Raw genomic sequence first — 25,329 nt, 5'->3', positions numbered from 1 at the left:
GATCACGAGAGATGGGATGGAACAAACCAGAATGAGCATCAAATCATATTAGAATTTGAAAGTAGGGTTAATGTCACGGTAATCCCATAAACTATTGATTTTGATCTAATTTGGTCACCAAATCTTATTTTTTTGATATATTAGATCCTTACCATTAAAACGAATAAAACTTTAAAGTAGGGTTAATGCATGTAAAACTAACAAAATTCACTGCAAACAAAATGAAAATAAACTTGTATCATTTTTAATGGAATAGGGCCAAAATCGTTTCCATTGTATTACATTGGGAGATATATATAGATACAATATTTACACTTTGGTACCACATAGATTACCTAATTGAGTTGCTAGTCTAATATACCCCCTCAGTCTAAGGAGGAGGATGACGGATGCTTAGACTGGATCTAAAATCCAAAAATAGAGCTTGTGGGAGGCCTTTGGTGAAGATGTCGGCAATTTGGTAACGTGATGCGACGTGTAAGACCCGGATTTGGCCATGTTGAACCTTTTCACGCACGAAGTGAATGTCGATTTCAATGTGTTTGGTCCGCTGATGCTGAATTGGGTTTTCTGACATGTAGATGGTGCTGACGTTGTCACAATAAACGAGAGATGTGCGTAGTGGATGGTGACCAAGTTCGAGAAGGAGGTTTCTGAGCCAACAAATTTCTGCAACCACGTTCGCGATGCCTCTATACTCCGCCTCTGCACTAGAACGAGACACGGTTTTTTGACGTTTAGCTGACCATGAGATTAGATTATCACCCAAAAACACACAATAGCCCGATGTAGATCTGTGTGTGTCTGGACATCCGGCCCAATCGGCCTCGGTATATGCGGTGATAGTGGAAATCGAGTTGCGATGCAAGTATAAGCCCATGTCAATGGTTCCTTTAACGTACCTAAGAATACATTTTAGAGCATGTAAGTGAGACATCCGAGGAGCATGCATGTGCATGCAAACTTGTTGGACGACATACGAGATATCCAGACGTGTGAATGTGAGATATTGTAAGGCCCCGACGAGTCTGCGATATGTTGTAGGATCATCAATTAGTTCCCCTGAAGAGCTACTGAGCTTCCTGTCGGTGTCCACAGGGGTATGTGCAGGATTACAGTGAGCCATGTTTGCTCGTCGAAGTATATCAGATGCATATTTCTCTTGTGATAAAAATAACCCTTTTGGGTCACGTTTGACGGAAATGCCCAAGAAGTAGCTGAGGTTGCCCAAGTCCTTCATAGCAAACTCAGTAGATAGACGGGTTAAGTGTTGTTGGCGAAGAGTTGGTGAGGATGTGGTGAGAACAATATCGTCGACATATAATAGGAGATAGGCTGTATCATTGCCCTATTTGTAGATAAACAATGAGTAATCGGACGCATTGTGATGAAAGCCTAGTGTGGTGACATAATCGGTGAATCGTTGGAACCACGCGCGAGGTGCTTATTTCAAGCCGTAGAGGTACTTCTTTAGACGACATACATGATGTGGAAAGGAAGGATGTCAGAAGCCCATGGGTTGATGCATATATACTGTTTCTGCTAAATCCCCATGTAAGAAGGCGTTTTTGACGTCCAACTGATTTATGGCCCACTGATTTGTCAATGCAATGCTAAGGACCGTGTGAATAGTCGTTGGTTTTACAACTAGGCTGAATGTCTCTTCGCAGTCGACTCCAACTTGTTGTGACCTGCCATCACAAACCAAACGCACTTTGTAGCGCTCAAGAGATCCGTCAGATTTTGTTTTATGTTTAAAAATCCACATGCATCGGATGATGTTCATGTCGGAACGTCTTGGTACTAATTCCCATGTATTATTATCAATAAGGGCATTAAATTCATCTGTCATGGCATGGTTCCAAACGGGATTGTTAAGGGCTTCGGTAGGGGTGCGGGGAAGAGGTTCGACGGGAACAGAGGTATGGAGATTGAATAATTGTTTAGGTTTGGATGAGCCGGTCATGCTTCTTGTGCGCATGGTATGGGTGGGTGGGGGTGGCGGATGAGGGATAGGTGTGGTACAAGTGGGTGGGGGTGGCGGATGAGGGATAAATGTGGTACATGTGGGTGAGGGTGTTGGATTAGAAATAGGTGGGGTGGGTGTGTTGCTTGGTTGTTCCGGTAGTGACTGTTGTGTTTGAGGTGTTGCTGGTTTATTTCGGCGGATGTAAGTTTTGAGGGTGGATTTTGGTTGAGGTTGTGTGGTGGGAGGTGTTGGTGATGCGGTAATGGTTTGAGGAATGGGGTTTGACAGATGAGGATTTGGGTTTTGAGGTGTGGGTGGAGATGTAGTTGTGGTAGATTCCCAGATAAATGGATGTAGATCACCCGATTGGTTTGAGTGAAGGAAGTCATAAGAGAGAGAGAGAGAGAGAGAGAATGAGTGTTAGCAAATGGGAAGACATTTTCGTCAAAGATGACATGACGAGAAATGATTATCTTTTTTGTGGAGAGTTCATAGCATTTATAACCCCTATGGTTGGAGGGATATTCGAGAAAAACACATGGGGTGGATCTGTTTTTGAGTTTGTGGATAGAGGTGGATGGGATAATAGGATAGCATAGACAAACAAAAGTACGAAGGTGTGTGTAGGTGGGATGTTTGTTGTATAGAAGGAGCGTGGCGCTGTTGTTGTTCTTGGTTTTGGATGGTAGGATGTTTAAAATATACGTGGCCATTTGAAGGGCATGATGCCAGAAATTGGGTGGGAGAGAGGCGTGGGTGAGGAGGGTGCGCACAATGTTGTTTGTGGATCTAATTTTCCGTTCGGCCTTCCCATTTTCAGAGGAAATGTGAGGGCAGGAAAATCAAAAAACCATCCCGTGTTGAGTACAAAAATTATGAAATGATTGATTGTTGTACTCGGTACCATTATCACACTGAAAACTTTTAATTTCTCTTTCAAATTGTGTGTTAATGAGTTTGTAGAAGTTTAAGAAGGTAGGATATGCATGGGATTTATTTGTGAGAGGATATGTCCATAGATAATTTGTGTAATCATCTAAAAATAAGATATAATAGCGGTGACCCCCCGAGCTGAGAACCGGGGAGGTCCATAGATCATTGTGTATAATATCAACTGGCAAACATGTAACAGATGAGGAATCATAAAATGGTAGTTTGACATGTTTACCAAAAACACACGATTGACATAAATGTTTTTCTGAAAAAGTCTTAACATAAATGAAATTGCGTTTATTTAAGATACGTAATAAAGATGAGCTAAGGTGGCCTAGGCGTTTGTGCCATAGATCTTGTGTCAGGGCAGGAAAGGTGGAAGGAGGATTGACTTGTGCAGAAGAAAGTGAGAGGGGATAGAGATCTCCACTGCTGTTACATCGAAGGATAGGAATCCGCGTCTGATAATCCTTCACAAGAAAACCAAAACGATCAAATTCAATAGAGATAGGATTATCGGTAGTTAAACGACGAACAGAAAGAAGGTTTTTGATTAGTTTAGGTGCATGAAGAATATGATTAAGTTGTAAAGGTGGGTAGGGTGGTGGTAGTTTTGTGTGACCGGTGCCATGGATGGGTATTTTAGAACCATTGTTAACAACAATATTATTTTGTATGCCATTATTGAAATAATTGGAAATATTACCAGACGTGTTAGACATGTGGTTTGTGGCGCCGGAGTCAAGATACCAATTCTGGTCTGAGTTAAACGCCATAGTGTGCATGGCGTGATCAATGTTGGTTGGAGTGTGGGAGGCTACGTAGTTGTATGGATTAGCGCCAAGGATGCCTACAAAGGATGTATTACTGTTTTGTGGTCTGTGAACCGGGGCAGTGGGGAATGGAGCAGGTGGAAAATTCCATTGGGGTGCCTGCCAAGATGTATACCACCCGAATGGTGGTTGTTGTGGGTAGTAGTTATGTTGGTAGGAGCGTCCTCGACCCCGACCTCGACCACGACCTCGACCCCCACGGCCTCGCCCCCTGTTGCTGTAATCTAATTGATCAGGCCCCATGTTGCTGTAATCTGATTGATCAGGTTGACCGCGTCCACCAGTCCTGCGGTATTGTTGGTCGTTCAGCTATTGTTGGAGACGGTGATCGTTGGTGTTGGTGGTGATCTGTGTGTTCAAGGCCGCCGGATTGTTGACTGTACTGGAGGTGGCAACAAGGTTTGTGCTGGTACTCGAGGTATGGTTCTTGCGAGTTTCTTCCAAGATTAGTTTTGACCTGGCTGTGTAAAAATCTGGTAGAGGAGTGGACTGTTGGAGCATGGTGGCGAGACTGTCATACTTATCTCCAAGGCCATTAATCAACTGAAGGAGCAAGCGATCATTGTAACCCGTGCATCAACATTAGTGAGTTGATCAGACAAGGTTTTAAGTTCTTGACAATAAGAAGATACATTAGAAAAGGTTTCCAAGTTGACATTGTTGAACTTGTTTTCTAGGTACAGAGCCCTTGTTGGTTTGCTGTCAATAAAAATATTTTCAAGTGATTTCCAAGCCTGAGCAGTTGTGGAATCGTATTTCCAAGCCTGAGCAACTGTGGAATCGGGTTTCAGAATGGTGATTAAGAGATCTTTGGAAATCGTACTATAAATCCATTGGAGAACAATAGAATCCAATCGTTTGTAAAGAGCCACTACATCTGCGTTTTCCTTATCTTTTTCAGTTGCAGGTTTAGGAGTAGGACCTTCCTCTAGTAAAATATGATGAATAACGTCGTGGGCAAAACAATGAATCTTGAATAGTTCCACCCAAGATGTGTATTGGTCGTCATCCATCTCAAGAATGATGGGAATGAAGTTCCGAATATTGGTGATGGTAGCAGCAGGATGTAAGGAAGCCATCGATCAGATTAGGATAATAAAAAAAGGATGAAGAAGATTAACCTGGAAGGAAGATGGTTTGGGTCGAGTAGGGGAGAAAAGAAGAATAGGCAACTGAAGGCAAGGAGAGATTGCCGATGAAAGGTTTAGGAGAAGAAGTGGCTAGGGTAATCATAGTATTATGCGCGCTCTGATACCATAATGGAATAGGGCCAAAATCGTTTTCCTTGTATTACATTGGCAGATATATATATAGATACAATATTTACACTTTGGTACCACATAGATTACCTAATTGAGTTGCTAGTCTAATAATTTTACTTAAAATTTTAAATTATTATTGTTATAAAGCAGTATTTGTAATCATCTTTATTACATTAGTTATTTATGGAAGTCAAATAAAACTTCAACAATATTAATGGGACAACCCAACCCAATTCGACCTGGTTTGACTCAAACTCATTTTGACATGTTATTCAACCCATACAAGGTTATACATACTCCTTATCCTTCCAGGTTCATGGTTAAAATATGAAACATGGTACAAGAAAGTGGATGCATAATTCTTGATTGAGAAGTTGTTCATGTTTTGGTGCACCTTATACCAGAGAAAGTTAGCAAATTAACATGTTTTATTTAACAACCCAAAAACAAGCTTGTTTTCAGAGGCCAAGTGATCTCACTCCACTAATTCTGATCCAAGATACAACAACCAACACTATGCTCCTATTTATACTGACCAAACAGACTTTACAAGAAAATGATCATACTGCCCTTAACAACTAAACCCAGGCCTACTTAGAAGTAGTAACAAGTCATCACTCATCTAAGATATTAACATTGACACACTCATGGGGGATGTACCACATCCATTCATAATAATAGAACAAGTCATGATGTTGTCGAGTTTCATTATTAGCATGAAGGAAGTAATCAAAGGTCTTGTATTGTGTTGGATGGGCAGCAGCCCATGACTCTGGTCTAATAGCAGCAGAAGACTTCTTCCACCCACTACTAAGAAAGAAAGCATATTCTCCAATTGTCTTTTCAGGAGACACCCATTTCATTTCACCAACATCTAGTTCCAAAACCTTGTCGTGTTCTGAATACTCACATGTTAGATAAAGCTCCAATTGTATTTTTATTTCAAATCATCTTCACCATTTCACCCAATTCTCACACCTTATTCGAGTACGTCTAGATGATTTTCCTATATATCCATATATTTTAAGCTTTTCTCATTCTCTTATCTTAAAATTAAACATCAAATTAAAAATCAAAATAATAATTTATACACATAGTAAAACTTCACCAGTCTCATATGGCATCAAGGAAAACTCAAGTCTCATGTGGAGAAGATGAAGATATGTATGGTGGAATGTAACACCAGGAAAACATGGATGAAATTTTCATTTTAGATTTAATCAAAAACCATCAGATATTCATAATGATCCTAAACAAAGTATGTTGTAACACCCCGTTTATTTATTTAATAAATAAATAAATTAATCGATGAATGAATCGTAGCCCAGAAATCAGTAATTATATGGCAGAGTGTTGGTCTCGAGGGGTTAATTGTCAGTTTTAGAAGTTTGGGGTTAAAAGTGTAAGTTCCGGGATTTATTTTGTAAAGATTTTTAGAAGACAATGGGTATTTGGTAAATTCTGGGCCAAATATGAAAAGGATTGGTAGGGGGCTGTATTGTAAATCTCGGACCTAATTTGTAATGTATTTAGATGGCATTGGTTAAAAATGTAAAATATGGACCTGCTGTGAAAGAAAAAAAAGAAAAAAAGAAAAGGACGGACTAATTGTTGGGTTAATCCAGAAGACATGGGGGGAAATTAAGTAACTTTGAGTATCTATTATTTTTATCTACTTTTACGTAAGTCAGGTTGAAGTAATCAAAGGCCATGTAGGCCATTTTCCCTTTTTATAGCTTAGTAGTCACGTGGGTAGTTGTTTCCTTATTTCTAGCATGAAGTTTAGATAAGCAGCAGGTTGTTTTCCCGTTTTTGATAAGCATAAATAAAACTCATAAAAGTTTGCCCCAAAATTATCTCTCTCTCTTTCTCTGTTATTTTAGTACTGGGGTTATCTGTATACCCCACATTTGGTATCAGTGCTCACGGTATATGCCAAAGTACCAACCAAGACCAACAACTATGGGAGATAGAAACGAAAAGGAAAGCCAGGTTATGCTTCATTACCCGATGTTGTCCAGAAACAATTATGCTGCTTGGGCGATAAAGATGAAAGTCTTCATGCAAGCCCAAGGCGTGTGGGATGCAGTTGAACCCAGAACCACGAACACAGTAGTCGAACAAAAGAAGGATAAAATGGTGATGGCGGCCATCTATCAAGGGATACCGGAGGACTTATTGTTGTCATTGGCTGAGAAACAAACAGCTAAGGAGGCGTGGGAAGCGTTGAAGACTATGTTCCTTGGAGCGGACAGAGTAAAGACAGCAAGAGTTCAAACTCTTAAGGCCGAGTTTGAAGTCTTAAGCATGAAAGAAGCGGACACCATTGATGAGTTTTCTGGGAAAGTAAACAACATCATGAGTAATATTAGGGCATTGGGAGATAAACTAGAAGAGTCGTATGTTGTGAAGAAATTGCTTAGAGTCGTTCCAGAAAAATTCCTGCATATTGCCTCTACAATAGAGCAGTTTGCTGATCTCGAGACTATGTCTGTTGAAGAAGTGGTGGGATGGTTAAAAGCCCATGAAGAGAGGGTACGTGGTCGAGGGGAAAACAGTGAAGGAAAAGTGTTGTTGACCCAACAAGAGTGGCTTGAGAAAAGTAAAAAGAAAAATGATGAGGCTCAACGGATGTCACAAACGAATGGTAGGGGAGGATACTCAAACACACGTGGCCGGGGTCGCAGCCATGGAAGAGGCAGCTGGAACAACCGTGGCGGATGGAGGGGTGGCGGCCCTCATCAGCACCGCGATAATAGACATGATACGGGGCAGTAGCAGAGACAAAACCAGGGTACAATGTTACAACTGCCAAGATTTTGGCCATTACGCCTCAGAGTGCAAGAACCCACGGAAGGAAAGGAATCAGGAGGTGCATCTGACCCAAGGCCAATATGAAGATGAACCAGCACTTTTGTTAGCTAAGTTTCAACCAGTTGAAGCCCAAGAGGAAGTGTATCTGAACGAACAACATGTCCAAAGTTAAAGAGTTCAAAAGATATAGAGAACCGGACGAAAGTATGGTACCTGGATAACGGGGCATCGAACCACATGACAGGCGACAAAGATAAGTTTCAGGAACTTGATGAAGGTATTCGGGGTTACGTAAGATTTGGAGATGGGTCCAAGGTGCGGATAGAAGGCAAAGGATCCATTGTCTTTCAATGTAAGACAGATGAAAGACGAGTGCTACAGGAGGTGTATTTTATCCCAAGTCTATGTAGCAATATAATAAGCTTGGGGCAATTAGCGGAGACTGGTGATGAGATTCTCATGAAAGGTTCGTTTTTATGGGTTTGTGACAAAACTGGAAGACTCTTAATGAAAGTAAAAAGATCCCCTAATCGTCTCTACAAGATCATTCTAAATGAGGCAAAACCAAAGTGTTTGCTAGGGAGTAGTGAAGAAACATCATGGTTGTGGCATGCCCGCTTAGGGCACGTGAATTTTCAATCACTTAAAAGGATGGCAGAGAAAAAGATTGTATTGGGATTGCCCAACGTGGAGCAGCCTGTACAACTGTGTAAAGGTTGTATAGATGGTAAACACTCTCGAAATCCATTTCCTACACACACATTTTATAGAGCCAAGGCTAGATTAGAACTGATACATGCAGATCTTTGTGGTCCGATCACGCCTTCTACACCATCTGGAAACAGGTATTTCCTGTTACTTGTAGATGATTTCAGTCGTGTGATGTGGTTATATTTGTTAAAAGATAAGGATGAAGCATTAGGGGTATTTCGAAAATTCCGTTTGCTTGTTGAGAATGAAACGGGTGAAACGATGAAAGTGTTACGAACAGACCGAGGAGGCGAGTTTTTCTCGAAACAATTTGAAGCGTATTGTGACAAATCAGGCTTAAGACACCATTTAACAGCACCATATTCGCCGCAACAAAACGGCGTTGTCGAAAGGCGTAACCGCACGGTTGTGGAGATGATACAAAGCATGTTAAGTAGCATGGAGATTCCGAAGGTGTTGTGGGGAGAAGCAGCACGACATGCAACTTATATCCTTAACCGTGTGACAACGAAAGCATTGGGAGACAAAACACCCTATGAGGTGTGGTCCGGGCGGAAACCAAATCTGGAGCATGTTAGAGTGTTTGGGTGTTTAGCTCATGCAAAGCTGATGCGAGGGAACTTGCAAAAGCTTGATAATCGTAGTGAGGTATTGGTACACTTGGGAATGGAAGCAGGAAGTAAAGCCTACAGGTTGTTGGACCCAAACACGGGAAGGATACGAGTGAGTAGAGATGTGTATTTCGAAGAAAACAAGGTTTGGCCATGGGAATCAGCTAAGAAAATTCGAGCAACTCCTGGAGTAATTCTCACATTTGGAACCATGGTACAAGATCAAGAACATGAGGTACAAGGTGTTGACCCACTCACTCCTTTAAACCATGCACCAGGTGATGACTACGTAAGTGGAGAAGTGGTTCACGAATCCCCATTAGAACAAGATACCCAGTCAAGTGATCATCAACAAACACCCATCCCGACAACACCAACAAGCTCCGTAGGGTCCACTAGTCCAGCCTCATCATCAACAGGAGGCGGTGCACCAAAACGATACAGAACCTTGGCTGAATTATATGAAGAATGTGACGAGCTTTTATTTATACAAGACATGGATGAACCCGTTAATTATTCCATGGCTTCTACAAAAAAGAGAATGGGTCCAGGTGATGAAGTCGGAACTTGAAGCAATTGAGAGAAATCACACATGGAAGCTCGTTGATTTACCGGCAAGTCGAAAGCCTATTGGCTTGAAATGGGTGTATAAGTTAAAAAGAGATCCGCAAGGAGAAGTCTTGAAGCATAAGGCGAGACTAGTCGCAAAAGGGTATGTTCAAAAGCAAGGGTTGGATTTCGATGAAGTATTTGCTCCCGTCGCAAGAATTGAAACAATCCGAATCATACTCGCCATTGCAGGCAAACACGGGTGGCCGGTTTTTCATCTCGATGTCAAATCTGCCTTCCTAAATGGAGAGTTAAAGGAGGAAGTATATGTATCACAACCCGAAGGATTCGTAAACCCAAAGGAACCTGAAAAGGTGTTGAAATTATCCAAGGCTCTCTATGCCCTTCGCCAAGCACCTAGAGCTTGGAACTCATGTCTCGACAAAAGTCTGAAAGCTATGGGTTTTCAAAGATGCCCTCAAGAGTATGCGGTGTATACAAGAAGCAAGAATGGTAAGCTCTTAATCGTTGGAGTTTATGTGGACGATTTAATTGTGACAGGTAATTGTAAAGTGGAGGTGTCTAAATTCAAGCAACAAATGAATGATGAATTTAAGATGAGTGATCTTGGTACTCTCTCATATTACTTGGGAATAGAAGTAGCTCAACATCAAGATGGCATAAGTATAAAGCAAACAGCGTATGCCAGAAGTATCCTCACAAAAGCTGGAATGACAGAATGCAATCCTTCTCTATATCCCATGGAACCGAAGTTGTAGCTTACCAAGGATGAAGAAGGCACACCAGTAAACCCAACGGAGTATAGAAGCATTATTGGTGGACTCCGATACCTTACACACACCAGGCCTGACATATCCTATGCAGTGGGCATGGCGAGTCGGTTCATGGAAAGACCCACTGTACAACATCAACAGGTAGTCAAGAGGATACTGAGGTACATCAAAGGGACCATCGATTTTGGTCTGATTTATGAAAGAGGAAAAGATGAAACTGAAATCATTGGGTATTCAGATAGCAACCATGCACGAGATTTGAATGACAGAAGGAGTACAGGTGGCATGGCATTTTATCTAAATGCAAGCTTAGTAGCATGGGCCTCACAGAAACAAAGATGTGTGGCTCTCTCATCATGTGAAGCAGAATTCATGGCTGCTACATCAGCAACGTGTCAAGGGATATGGATCCGTCGGCTAATAAAAGGAATAACTGGTGAGAAAATAAAACCGGTGACCCTCTACCTCGATAATAGGTCAGCGATTGACTTAGCTCGAAACCCGGTTTTTCACGGACGGAGCAAACACATATATACAAGATACCATTTTATCAGGGAGTGTGTAGAAAGGGGAGAGGTGGTCGTCAAGTTCGTATGCAGCAAAGAACAAAAAGCCGACATATTCACAAAGTCTTTAGCCAAAGTCAATTTCATAGAGATGCAAAGACTCCTTGGGGTGAAGGACACGAAGAGTTCTGGATTAAAGGGGAGTCTGTTGGGTTAATCCAGAAGACATGGGGGGGGGGGGAATTAAGTAACTTTGAGTATCTATTATTTTTATCTACTTTTACGTAGGTCAGGTTGAAGTAATCAAAGGCCATGTAGGCCATTTTCCCTTTTTATAGCTTAGTAGTCACGTGGGTAGTTGTTTCCTTATTTCTAGCATGAAGTTTAGATAAGTAGCAGGTTGTTTTCCCGTTTTTGATAAGCATAAATAAAACTCAGAAAAGTTTGCCCCAAAATTATCTCTCTCTCTTTCTCTGTTATTTTAGTACTGGGGTTATCTGTATACCCCACACTAATGTTGTCATTATGGGCTATAGTTTAGAGAGGCACCGGGTATATAGAACATGCGGGAACTCTATCCCTAGGATCAAGTCCAACCGCCACCTTCAATCTTCAGCCGCCACATCTCTTCACCTTATGCCTCCCTCTTCGTCTCCGGCGCCGTTGCCACCCTTAAGCCTCCACCACCAGCGTTGTCTACTAACGCTGAGGACGTTGAGCCGCCAGCCGTGACTTCCCCAGTCGCCAGCATAGAGTTTCTCAGCCGCCGACGACAACGACCACCAGAAACTGCCGCCCTTTTTCCTTCTCTTTCTTCTCAGCTGCCTTAGCTTCTTCTAGCCGCCGTCAGACGTCGTACGTAATCAAGGAAAGCCACAGGGACCGACGTTGCAATCGTGGGAGGACCGGTCGAGCTGCTGATGATGGGTTTCGTCTCTATGGTCGCCACCATGCGATTGTTCTTCCGTGAAGCCGTTGTCAACGTCATTTGTCGCCGTCAGCCACCGTTATGGTTTGTGGTTCGTGATTAGGTGGTGAGTGCATGTTGTTCCTGTCGAATAAGAGTCGTGAAACACCACCATGGCGGTCGGTCATGGTGGTTGTCGCCGATAGCGGAGCTGCTGCCGAACTTCTTGTGTTACCATTGCCACCAAGTGGGTGGTTGGGTTCGTTTGCAACAGAAAACGTATGTGTTTGTGTGTTTATTGCAATTAGGTGATGTTTGGGTGTTGTTTAGCTGGAATTCTTGAAGAGCAGCCACCACCACCGTGAGGTGGTAGCTGCCGCCACGAGCCACTGCAGGCCACCATGGTGTGGTTGTGTGTGTATTTTGGATAAAAGCCTTGTAATTGTAATTGCATGGAATAATGAAAATAATAATAGTAACCACCACCGTAAGGTGGTGGCCGCCGCCATGAGCCACCATTGGCGACCACTACCCAAGGCGGTAGTGGGTGGTGCTCGCAAGCAAGCCCTAATGGACCTAGCAAGACCTAAATGGGCTTAAAGACTTATTTGGGCCATGTTTAAGTGAAAAACCTTGATTGCAAGTATTTGGGCCTTGGACTTATTGGACCCACTTTTGGGCCATTGAGATTGGATTGTGTATTAAGCCCAATTTCTCCATATCAATTCTCTAGTAGAGCAAAGGACTTAATGGATTAAGTCCTTAATGGGCTAAGTGAGAAAACCCTAATATTCACTTGGGTTTTGTGTTGGGCTTTAGGGTAAGGCCCATATGAAGGATTGGGCCCAATTTGGAAAATTAGGCCATAGATGGGCCATAGTTTGGGCCTAAATGGTTGTATGATATTGGGCCCTTAGAATGAGACATGTTGGACTGGACAGAATAATTGGGCCATAAGGGAAGTCCATGTAGAGGTTTGGGCCCAATTTGGAAAATTGGCCCATAGTTGTGCCTTGGTCCGTTATTAGACTTTTGGGCCTTTGGTTTGGGCCTTGGGCTGGAGTCAAGCTAAGATAGGGGTAAAGTAGTCTTTTACCCCAAGTATGGACTTATGGTTATGTGTTGGAACCCAATTATTAATTGGGTATTATTTTGGTGTTAACAGTTCGGGAATCTGTTATCCAGCAGCTGGGGTTGAGTTTGCGGGATTTCAACAATGTGGGATTGGGTCTACGAGACTTCAACAGTGTGTGGTGAGTTTCCTTCCAGTAGGAACGGGTCTACGGCCACAATGTCGGCCCGTTTAGTTAGCAGTAGTTTTGGACTTCGGTCCGATGCAGTAGTTCAGTGTGCTTGATGTCTTTGTGATTCAAGCATGTCTTTGTATTATGTGTTCCGGACTTCGGTTCGATGCAGTATGCAGTATATGTGTTTATGCTAGTAGATATGATTATGATATGTTATGTTCAGTCAGTTTCCAGACTTCGGTCCGATGCAGTTTCCGGACTTCGGTCCGATGCAGAGGGCAAGGCCTTGGTTAGTTCCAGACTTCGGTCCGATGTAGAGGGCAAGGCCCTGGTTAGTTTTGGACTTCGATCTGATGTTGTGGGCAATGCCCAATATGTGTTTATATGTTATTGTATGGTATGTGGTAGTTTTGGGAGCTCACTAAGCTTCGTGCTTACAGTTTCAGTTTTGGTTTCAGGTACTCAGTTTTTAAAAGAGGAGCTTGGGAAGATTGCAGTGCACACACCATTTGTTTAGTCTGAGATGTTTATACTCTGATATACTTGACAGTTGTTATAATATTTTGAGATACATTGCTTATGATTTTTATATGAGGTTTATTGACTATGGTTTTTATTATTAAATTAAACGAAATTTTCAGACTGTTTTTTTGGGATGTTACATATGTCAAATGATAGTAATCATTACAGTACAAATCCAAATTATAAAGAAAATGCAAAACATTGGTGGATGTGTTACGATCATGTCGTGGCCTTTCCTTTTGTACCAAAAGTAGCTGAATCCAAAAATATAACTGTAAGCACAAAGCTTAGTGAACTTCCCCAAAATACCACATACAATAAACATATACATATAACAGTATGTGGTTATGTCAGGTTCGTATCAACCCCATCTGACAACATGTAGTTGTGTCGGGTCCGTATCAATCCCCAAGTCCATAATGACTCTGAGCCAGATTGGCTATATATATATATATATATATATATATATATATATATATATATATATATATATATATATATATATATATATATATATATATATATATATATTGAATCATATCAAACATATGCACATAATCACATATATCTAACACATAAATCAGGGTCGACATTGGTGCCTTCGACTTACTAGTGTGGTAAGAATACTCACATCTAAATGAAGATAATTGAACCATACACGGCTCCTCACACTAATTATATCCCAAAAATAACCCTAATTAATAATCTGAGTCTTAACCAATAATAAATGGTCTAGTTATTCCATTATCCTAATAAAGGAAAAAAGGTCATTTCTTATTTCTAATCATAGCCCAATCTATCAAACCCAACCCTAAAGGTCCAAGGCCCAAAAGGATGACCCAAACGCTGAGTCCGAGCAGTACGCTCTGTTTACATCCTTGTACTCCCCGCGTACAAGCGACTGATGCAAAAAGGGAAGTCGGGGTCGAGCTGTAGTATGCGTTGCGTACGCCGATTTATGCCCGACGTATGCATCATGGTTCAAAACCTCCAAATAAGGTCTTAATGCCTTAAGACCTTACGTCCAACTTCAAATCTGAGTTGAATAAAACATATAAGGCCATAAAGTTGCAACCTTTATGCCTTTGCATGACTCCAAGGAGCCCAACACTAAAAACCTAACTTATTCAATCATTAACAACTCCATAACTCTTGCGTGGAAGCAACCAAGACCCAAGCTTGTATTTTTATGACATAAATCACCCTAAAACGTTTGAAAGGACAACTTAAAGACTTTGGAGTATTACATACTCACAAAGGTTAAAGATTTGGGACAAACGAGTCAAAATCTAAGCTTAACCAAAATCTAGAGAAACATGTATCAAGGTTGGAGCTTTATACCTCCTAAAGGTGCATAATGAAGAGAAAATATTGGATCTAAGGACTTGAGAGCAAAACCACTTGTTTGATGATCTTCCTTTACAAACCAGAATACACACAACTCACTTAAAAGCTCAAATATGTTCTAAAATGGGTTAGGGTTTTTAATAGAGTATAACGAATTATGAATAGTAATGTTATATATCTCCAAGAGCTATTGATGTAGTGTTTAAAATAATAGGTTTTACCATACAAAAAAGTTTAGCGACACAGTTTGTTAAATGTTTATCTTCTCATTTGTTGTACGGTGATAACTAAGTTTTGAAAAAATAGATGAAAGAAACTTGAGGTCTTTTGTTGAAAAAAAAAGGAAATTTTAAACAATCTCAAATAATATGATATGTGTGGGGCTACACACACCCATATGTTTTTTTAACAACATTCATTTTAGTTTTATATTTTAAGTCTAATTATAAATTTTGTTACAATTTAGGTTTAAATTTTAAATTTTGTTTAAATTTAATTCAAACTTCAAATTTTGTTAGGAATGTGCTCAAAACTATTAAAGGTTTTTATACAATGTTTTTAAACTTTGTTATTTTACAATATTTCTATACATTTTTGTAACTTATTTATAACGTTTTATAAACTTTTGTTTTAATTTTTTTTTAGAGCTTTTAGAAATTTCTTCTTTTAAATAGTTATAAAAAAACACAAGTAAAAATATTATACGAAAACATAAAAAAGGGTTGTAAAAGAAGTTTTAAAATGGATCGATGGCAACCCACGTTCTTGTTTTAATTTCAACCCACAATTTGAACATCAACAACCCATAGCCCACTCTACAAGTCCATCAACATGATTCTCAATCAAAACTCGAGCCAAAAGAACGAAAAGTATCAAGTATCAACCCATCTCATTATTAAAAAGCAAGCCGACAATTGTCATTTTAAGAGATTAATTATATTTATATTCAAAGAGGAAGTGGGGAAAGTATTTTTTTTATGGGATAATGTTATATGGAAGTTCTGTGTTTTGTTTTGATGTTGTCCCTCAGTTTATTTTTTATTTTTTTTGACATTGTAGGGGCATAAAGTCTAATCTGACTTGATATTATGGTAACCTAACCTATTGTAACCGATAAGTGGTGACATGAATGCAAGTCTAAGCCTATGTGGCTGCCAAGTTGTAGTCGACGTGGAAGGAGTATTGTTATCAGCTTGGTCGACAAGCTTTGTATTATAAATCCAAACACTAAATCAACCAAAAGTGTAAATCTCATTACCCTTTAATCGAGAATCTTCAACCGTATGCCAATAAGAAGTTATTGACTCCTTCAACACCCTCTTTTATAACGACATTAACACGGCCTCCTCTTTCTTTCAACTGTGAGCTGATGTGTTTGGAAATACAATGATGATAATCTTTAAAATATTTTACATAAGGGAATTCTAAAGTCCACAATCAATACAACGATAATAGTAGTAACAAGTTATCACCCATCTAAGAGATTAACATTCAAACATTCATGTGGGAAGTACCACATCCATTTATAATAGCGCATGTGTTGTTGATTGTCAAGGAAGCAATCATAGCTCTTGTATTGTGTCCGAAGGCCGACCCATGACTCAGATTAGATTTAATAGCAGCAGAAGACTTCTTCTTGCTAAGAAAAAAATGCATATTCTCCTATTGTCTTTTTTTGGCAAAACCCATTTCATTTCTTCAATATCTAGTTCCAAAACCTTGAATGGTATAGAATAGTGACTTATCACATAAAGGTTATCACCGGAACTTACAAGCTCCAATGATAAGTCCGGCTTTGGAAAATTCCTGGTTTCAAGTAACGTCCATTTGAGCTGTTGATTCGGATCCAGCCTAAGTTCACATACAGAAAAATGATAGTGTAGGGTGTATATTCCCCTTGAAAGCATGTAAATCAAGGATTGATTGAATGGGAACAGTGGGGGAGGCATGATTCCATCCTCATTTACCCGGTATATAAAACAGTATTTCTGGTTTACTCACTCTAGTATAAGATAATCTTGTGACACACCAATGTTGTCAAGTCTTGAACCTCTTCCTGCTAGATGATGATGATGATGATGCATCATCATCATCATGATTTTGGTCACTAGTCATATTTCTTGTTTTGGCCATTCCTACACTTAAAAAAGGAAAATAAAGATAACCCCATTTCACCTCTATCACCTACAAACCATCAGTCGCCTGTTATTTTTGATCTTGATGTTTCAAAAACTATGAGAAAATGGATAAAACATTCCAATTATCTTACTAATACTTGTTATTTTGAATAAATTACATTTGGTCCCTTTTTTTTTCAATCAGATCGCCCTTATGGTTTAATTTTGTTGAATAAATTACCTTTTTACAATCCGCTCAATTTATAGTTAACACATATCTTACTAATACTTGTTATTTTGAATAAATTACATTTGGTCCCTTTTTTTTCAATCAGATCGCCCTTATGGTTTAATTTTGTTGAATAAATTACCTTTTTACAATCCGCTCAATTCATAGTTAACACAATTTGTAAACATGTTTAATTTTTACACACTAATTAATTATATTAGTTACACGACGTTTAATAAATCCATGTCATTTATCTAGCAAATACGACAATGTGTGGATTGATACTAGGGGTGTAAGTGAGACAAGCCAACTCGCGAGAAACTCGAGACCGATTCGGAAAATACTCGAAATCGACTCGACCTTAATCGAGCCGAGCTCGAGCTCGAGCTACTCGAGTACCTTATCGAGCCGAGCTCGAGTACAAAAATACTTAGCTCGTAAGGCTCGCGAGCTTAGTCGAGCTTAGTGTAATTTACATATATGCCATTTCTTTATAATTGTTCATGACAAAACTTCAAAAATGGTCCCTGTGGTTTTCGAAAATATCAAGTTTAGTCCTTAAGTTCAAAAAACCTCACAGATGGTCCCTGTAGTTTCAAAACTTTTAACAAATGGTCCTTTTCGCTAACTCTGTTAGCTTTTGGCCGTTAAGTGAAGGGTATTTCTATCATTTCACTACCACAGGGACCATTTATGAAGTTTTTGCCTTATTTAATAAAAAATATAATTATTTAATATTAAAAGACTCTATCTCTCTCTCTCTCCCTCTCTCTCCGGTTACCGACGATCATCAAGAACCCAACCACACACTCTCTCTCACTAAACTTTGGAGGGATTCGTTCACTGGAAAATCCGATGCAATGTCCCAAGATTCTGAATGTTGGCAAAGATGTTCTCTCAAGCAATTCGTCGAACACCTTCAGTGCACGACTTATCTTCCCCACTTTCCAACCCATTTATTAAACTATCAATATCCAAAGCATGCGAATTAAACCTTCCCCTTATACATCCAGTTCAGCAAATAAAAAGATCATGCATAAGGGGGAAATACGAAATTGAAGAAATAGAGTCAAATAAGAGAAAGATTAAACACTAGAACGAGAATAATACGAAAATGCAGAACTCTAAGAACAACAAAGAACTCAAAAATCAAAAGATATGAATGTGATTTATGGATTTTAGAAGTGATTTGAATAGAAAAGGGAGTTGGACTCCTGTTCGTCGGGTTCAATTCGTCTGATGCTAGATTGTTGTTGGTGACAGAGAGGAGGGAGATGGAGGGTTGTCGGGGACATCGGCGTTTTCTGGCAAGCATCGGAGGAGAGAGGCAGTAATAGCTTCTTTTCATTTTTGGGTGTCTCCGATGATCTTCACGATCAGATCTAACCCACTAGAACGAGAGAGGCATGGAGTTGGGAAATTGACTGTAGTGGAGGTTGTTTGGGGTTTTCACTCTAGGGAAGGAACAGGTAGAGTGGTAGAGAGATACGGAAGAGAGGGGTAGGTTTGGACATTTGGGTACATATTGGTTTCTTAGGCGACGATGATGGTGGTGGTAGCCCCAACGATGGTGAGGCCAGTGAGATGGCGAGACCTAATGAATGACAGCGTCGATATATGCCCGAGACGAAGGGGTTTCCCGGAATACAATTTTTTGTGTATGTTTGGACTTTGGATGAAGTGTGGTGGTGGCAGATCTAGATGAAGTTTAGACTTTTAATTTGGAGAGAGAGAGAGAGAGAGAGAGAGAGGGTGGGACCCCTTTAATATTAAATATTATATATTTATCTATTTTAAAAAAAAAGTAATTAAAAACCTCATAAATGGTCCATGTATAGTGAAATGACAAAAATGCCCCTGACTTAATGGCTAAATGGTAACGGAGTTAACCGGAAGGACCAAATGTTAAAAGTTTTGAAACCACAGGGACCATCTGTGAGGTTTTTTGAACTTAGGGACTAAACTTGATATTTTCAGAAACCACAGGGACCATTTTTGAAGTTTTGTCATTGTTCATTTATAACAGAAAAAACATCATAAATGGTCCCTATGGTTATCCAAAATCTGAAGTTTAGTCCTCATGGTTTAAAAACCTCATAGATGGTCCCTATGTTTTCAAAACTTTTGATGTTTGGTCGTTTTGCTAACTCCGTTAACTTTCTACCGTTAAATGAAGGGTATTTCCGTCATTTAACTATCCAGGGACCTTTTATGAGGTTTTCTTTTATTTTATTTTTTTACAAAGAAAAAAATAATTAAATTCAATCTCTCTCTCTCTCTCTCTCTCTCTCTCTCTCTCTTTAACAATATCCTTGTAACAACCCACATTCAAATGAAACTGAAACTAATCGAAACAATCAAAGCAAATCGATGAACCCAGCCGACCAAAAACACACAACCAGCTAGCAATTAATACACAGTAACATAACCATATTGGAACGAGAGAATACCAAAAACAATAAAGCGAAAGTGTAAAATTGATCTGAACAAAAATCAGATTCTAAGCGGACTTATTGTGAGTGAGTAACTGATGGAGGTCAAAGGCATGGAGGAGCAGAAGATCGTCTCCCGCTTGCAGTTGTCCGCCGGAGTAGAAAGTCAACGAGATGGTGCAACTGTGAGCAGTGACAAACAAAGTAGGGAGCAGATGAGACTGTAAGAGATCAACATCGAAGGTATGGCTACAACTTCGTATTTGACTGAGAGGGATAGAGAGTGACTGGAGACGATGGAGGAAACATGTGTGTATTTTAGGCTCGATTAAAATTTTGAAATGTTGAATGAGAATCGTGCCTGATACCCTTTCAATGTGAATGAGATTTCGATTCCGTTGACCACTTTCAGAAATCCTTGAAGAACAGCAGTCAAATGGGCGCTAGTACCTCCGATAAACCAAAACGGTTTATTCCTCCACCATTCTTCTAACTCAATCCATAAACCTAGAAATGATATGAAAATACACATGCGAAATCGATTGTTCTTGAAAACTCATTACCCATAAGCTTTTTTAGATTCAGAAATTGATTCCAATTCTAGAAACAAACCCAAAAATTCGATTGTTCTTGAAGAAAAAACCCAGAAAATCGATTGCGCATCAGATTAAGTAAGGAGATACGGGGGATTAGGGTGGAGAAGATAGAGGTGGTTGGTGATGGATGGTGGTGGCGGTGAATCGTCTTTTCAAGTTGGAGATGTTCTTGAGATTGTGTGTATATGTTCTTGATAATGTTAAGTGTGTGTTTTGAAAGGAGTTAGAAAGAAGATGATCTGAGTCGTAGGAGAGAGAGAGAGAGAGAGAGAGAGAGAGAGAGAGAGAGAGAGAGAGAGAGAGAGAGAGAGAGCTTTTATATATTTAATTATGTTAAATTTTTTCTTTTTTTTTAAATACAAGAAAACATCATAAATGGTCCCCTATGGTGGTGAAATGACGAAACTACCCTTCAGTTAACGGACAAACTTAACGGAGTTAGCAAAAATGACCAAACATCAAAAGTTTTAAAAACACAGGGACCATCTATGAGGTTTTTAAACTACGAGGACTAAACTTCAAATTTTGGATAACCACAGGGACCATTTATGATGTTTTTTTCTTTATAAGATATATGTCATTTCTTTATCATTATTCATTTATGACATATATGGTTGATGTTATATTGATATTTGGTCATTAATAGTGGTATTTTTGGTAGTTTGGACATTTACATGTGGAATGTTTAATATTTCTTACTCAATTTAGTGATTTAGGTTTTTTTAAAATATTAGTCGAGCCGAGGCGAGTCGAGCCGAGGCGAGTCGAGCCGAGGCGAGCTCGAGACTGTCGAGTATTTCACAAGCCCGAGCTCGAGCTTAAAATCAAGGTTCGAGTCGAGTTCAAGCCGAGTTTCGAGCTCGAGTATTTTAATCGAGTTGAGCTTCGAGCTTGGTAGTATTCGGCTCGTTTACACCCCTAATTGATACCTATAGTTTATACCATAATAGAGCATCATATCATTTGGAGACTTGTGTTTGTTATTTTCAGCCCATTAGGATGAATGGATATATTCAAACACATCCATGCATATAATTTCTTGATAACAAAACTGATAACATTCACTACAAAAAATGAAAAGAAAAAGTCGCCTAAAATGTATACAGATTCAAATAAACTTGTATCATTTTACTTAAAAATTTAAATTATTATTGAAATAATGTAATGAAAATCTAATAAAACCTTAATAATCTTAATGAGACAACCCAACCCGATTCAACCCAGTTTCACTCAAACTCATTTTGACCTGTTATTCGACCCATATAAGGTCATACATACCCCTCTTATCTTTCTTTTTTTTTTGTTAACATATAAAGGCAAATGCATATTTCTTGATTGAGAACATGTTCATGTTTTGGTGCACCTTATACCAGAGAAAGTTCGCAAACATGTTTTATTTAACAACCCAAGAACAAGCTTGTTTTTAGAGGCCAAGTGACCTCACTCAACTAAATCCGATCCAAGATACAACTACTAGCACTATAACTGACCAAACAGACTTTACAAGAAAATGACCATATTACCCTTACTAACTAAAGACAAGTATAACAACTAAACCCAGGCCTACTTAGAAGTGTAACACAAGCATGAAAGGGTAGCTACCTAGATTCCCATGGCTCAAGGAATGAAAGAAGATTGATTATGTTTGCATCTTGCAACTTATTATGTACACAAAAGACAACAGTCAATACTAACAAGTCATCAGTCAACAAGGATATTAACAGTCAAACAATCATGGGGGAAGTACCACAGTGGTTCATAATAGTACCAGTGTCGTTTTCGACTTTCATTAGCATGAAGGAAGTAATCATAGGTCTTGTATTGTGTCGGATGGGCAGCAGCCCATGACTCTGGTCTAATAGCAGCAGAAGACTTCTTCCAGCCACTACTAAGAAAGAAAGCATATTCTCCAATTGTCTTTTCAGGAGACACCCATTTCATTTCACCAATATCCAGTTCCAAAACCTTGTCCTGTTCTGAATACTCACATGTCAGATAAAGCTTTTCACCAGAACTTACAAGCTCTGGATGTGATATGTCTGGCTTCGTAAAATTCTTGGATTCAAATAACATCCATTTACGTTTCCCATTCAGATCGAGTCTGAGTTCACACACAGAGAGATCCGTATGTAGAGTATATATCTTCCCCTTGAAATATTGTAAACCAATGATGGGGAGAGTGGAGGAGACATGATTCCATCCTCGTTTACCTTCCATACAAAATGATAGCTTCTTATTCAGCACAACAAACACCCACCCTGATACTGAAGGTGAAAAGACGAGGATAGCCCTGATGCTTTCATAAGCACGAACATATAAGGGGTAAAAAGGGAAACGAAGTTCATGTCTTGTGATAGGATTCACAAGCAAGAAGTCGCGAGTTTCCTTACTGAACAAGATCAGGTAACCACAAGTCAATCCAAAACATCTCCTGCCAGCTGAATCTGGAATAATGGTTTTACATGTTTTTTTTTTAAAATCCTTCAGGTGCCAATACGAATCTTGATTACCAGACCCAGACCGGATTGACATGGGAGGTATGGATGCCATGTATATACTCCTCCTAGAGAGTGCCAATGACCTCCATGACTTGCAGACTCCACTGAATGCAAAAAAATCAACAAATCCAAGTTGCATCATAACTAGAAAAAGCACATCATGGTTTAGATCTGACCAAGATGCCACATCACCCTTGTCAAAACTCTTCTTGCTAGATGATGATGTATCATTGTCATCATGATTCCGGTTCCCAGTCATATTTCTTGTCTTGGCCATTCCTACTGTTGAAAAAGGAAAACAAATACCACATAACATATAAGAGTTGTAAACAGGGGAGAAACATCCACATACACATATACACATACAAATATGCGCTACCCTTTTCAGAGCACTTCTAGAAGAGAGGAATGGTCTTAACCAAAATGGTACTTAAGAGAATGAAGATCTCCCACATGATTAAATGATGATGGTAGAGCTGAGAGGTATAAGGTAAGAAGAGCAGCCATTGTATGATTGATTAATACAAAACATTTGCCCTAATTACTTCCTAAAATTCTGTTTGTAGTTAGGAAATATAGCCAACTGATTTGGAAAATAGTCTACATCATAATAGGTTTACATTCCCCTAAACAATAGTGATAAGGAAAGTGTAACACATGAATAAACCAATTAGTGAGTGCTCACTTCTAACCACCCCTAAAAGATAAGAAAAACTAAATAAACTTCCATCTCAACGGTTGTTACCAGCAAGTTACCCTATGGAAACGACAGTTTTCAACATGAGAATCCTTAGTGGCGGAAACAACTACAGAACTACTTGCTATAGAATAATAGATCATAACAGCTTATTTTGCAAAGTAGATGGCACATTTCCCAACTGTAAAGTGTAAATAAACACCATTGTTGATTAACCAAATTAAGCAGATTAGATCACAATGATTCAATTTCGGAAAAAACTCAAATCTGGTTGATTAGGTCAGACCAAACTAAGTTAAAAAAATCAGATCAAGGGGAAAAGATCAAATTCGTAGGCTGAAATCTGTAACAAGTAAATCAGATTTTGTAGCATGAACATCATGGCCTAGCCTAGAGATTTCAGAAGCCGGGTGCAATTTAGTAAACATAAGCCCTAAAATAGAGATTTCAAAATTAAAATCACTTGAATCTTAGAGCAAGTAAATCAGGTAGAGAAAATGCGTAGAAGTAGAAGACAAGAACCTTGGAGAGTCGGAGAGTAAAATCAGAATCGGACTTGGTTGCTGCTTAGCGACTTGTTGCCTACTGGATTCAAGAATGTGGTGATACGAATTCGGATTCGGGGAAACAAGAACATGTGAAAAGAGTGTTGCTAGAGAATCTGGATTCGGGAAGACGAGAACAGGAGAAAAGAATATTGGCTTGTTGATGCAATTGAATCAATGAATCGCCTTCAACCATTGATTCATTGATTTTGTTTCATGCCTATCGTCTTCCTTCCACATACAGAAACCGGACTTCAATTTTAATTTCCCGCTTCTATTTGCTGAATACTTGCTTTGCTTAAACAACTGAACGAGAGTATACGCGATGCGTCATATTAACGCAAAAACGAACTTGGCCCAATTGATACGAACATATAAACGAATTCGGGCCCAATTGAACTTGAGTACTATTAATATTTGATATATATCTAATTATGCAAATCTTTAAAAAAATCTTAATATTTTAGAAAATGTTTAAATAAAACCATAATTTTTTTTTTCTGAAAACACAAAAGTCCAGACTCTTTAACTTTTTAAATAGAAAATTCCAAGAAACCGTCTAATTTATCCACTTTAGTTTTTTTTTTTTTTTTTTTTTTTTTTTTTTATATCTGTTCAATATCAAAATCTTTAATTTTTATAATCATATTTATTACATCAGTTATTTATGGAAGTCAAATAAAACTTTAATAATCTTAATGGGACAACTAAACCCAATCCAACCTAGTTTGATTCAAACTCTTTTTAAACTGTTATTCGAATATTACAAGGTTATACTTACCCATTATCCCTTCAGGTTCATGATTAAAATATTAAACATGGTACAAGAAGGCAAATGCATAATTCTTGATTGAGAACTTGTTCCCGTTTTGATACACCTTATGCAGGAGAAAGTTAGCAAACATGTTATATTTAACAATTCTAAAACAAACTATAGACTAGGGGTTATTTCCAAAATTATAAAACTCGATTGAATGATTGGGGCTGAACTCAAAAGAAATACAAAAGGGTCTCACTCACTAATTCTGATCCAAGATACAAACGGCTAAAACTATGCTCCTACAGTCCTATTTATACTCTTCCAAGCCGACCTAACAGACTTTACAAGAAAATGACCACAATGCCCTTACTCTAACTAACTAAAGACAACGTATAACAACTAAACCCAGGCCTACCTTGATTCCAGTGGCCCAGGGAATGAAAGATTATG

At 39.1% G+C, this 25,329-nt stretch overlaps 2 protein-coding genes across 3 annotated transcripts; both read right to left on the bottom strand.

Moving 5' to 3' along the window:
• Positions 1-4,044: 4,044 nt before the first annotated feature.
• On the bottom strand, positions 4,045-4,814 carry LOC145064017 (uncharacterized). The gene is made up of 2 exons (XM_079011547.1): positions 4,368-4,814; positions 4,045-4,278 (listed from the first exon to the last, which is right to left on the bottom strand). Exons 1-2 carry the CDS (start codon positions 4,812-4,814, stop codon positions 4,045-4,047), a joined length of 681 nt encoding a protein of 226 aa, XP_078867673.1.
• Positions 4,815-21,758: 16,944 nt separating this feature from the next.
• On the bottom strand, positions 21,759-24,412 carry LOC145063586 (uncharacterized). 2 transcript variants are annotated; one of them, XM_079011181.1, is made up of 2 exons: positions 24,097-24,412; positions 21,759-23,159 (listed from the first exon to the last, which is right to left on the bottom strand). In XM_079011181.1, the coding sequence occupies exon 2, from the start codon at positions 23,152-23,154 to the stop codon at positions 22,081-22,083; it is 1,074 nt and encodes a 357-aa protein (XP_078867307.1). In that variant the 5' UTR covers positions 23,155-23,159; positions 24,097-24,412; the 3' UTR covers positions 21,759-22,080. The 2 variants fall into 2 exon arrangements, with proteins under 2 accessions (XP_078867307.1, XP_078867308.1); XM_079011182.1 differs by having other exon boundaries at positions 21,759-23,156.
• Between the last annotated feature and the right edge of the window lie 917 nt (positions 24,413-25,329).

The sequence above is a fragment of the Lactuca serriola genome, chromosome 7 (assembly GCF_051521515.1).
Source record: "Lactuca serriola cultivar US96UC23 chromosome 7, Lser_US96UC23_V15, whole genome shotgun sequence".
In the NCBI taxonomy this organism is placed as follows: Eukaryota; Viridiplantae; Streptophyta; class Magnoliopsida; order Asterales; family Asteraceae; genus Lactuca; species Lactuca serriola.
This window is presented reverse-complemented; position numbering and strand designations above follow the sequence as displayed.

Bases quoted from the DNA above. Each gene is read 5' to 3' on its own strand.
- LOC145064017 (XM_079011547.1), bottom strand. From the start codon at position 4,814: ATGGCTTCCTTACATCCTGCTGCTACCATCACCAATATTCGGAACTTC. The intron at 4,279-4,367 runs GTATCTTCTTAT...TTGCTCCTTCAG, and splicing joins ACTTGGAAACCTTTTCTAAT to TTGATTAATGGCCTTGGAGA.
- LOC145063586 (XM_079011181.1), bottom strand. From the start codon at position 23,154: ATGGCCAAGACAAGAAATATGACTGGGAACCGGAATCATGATGACAAT.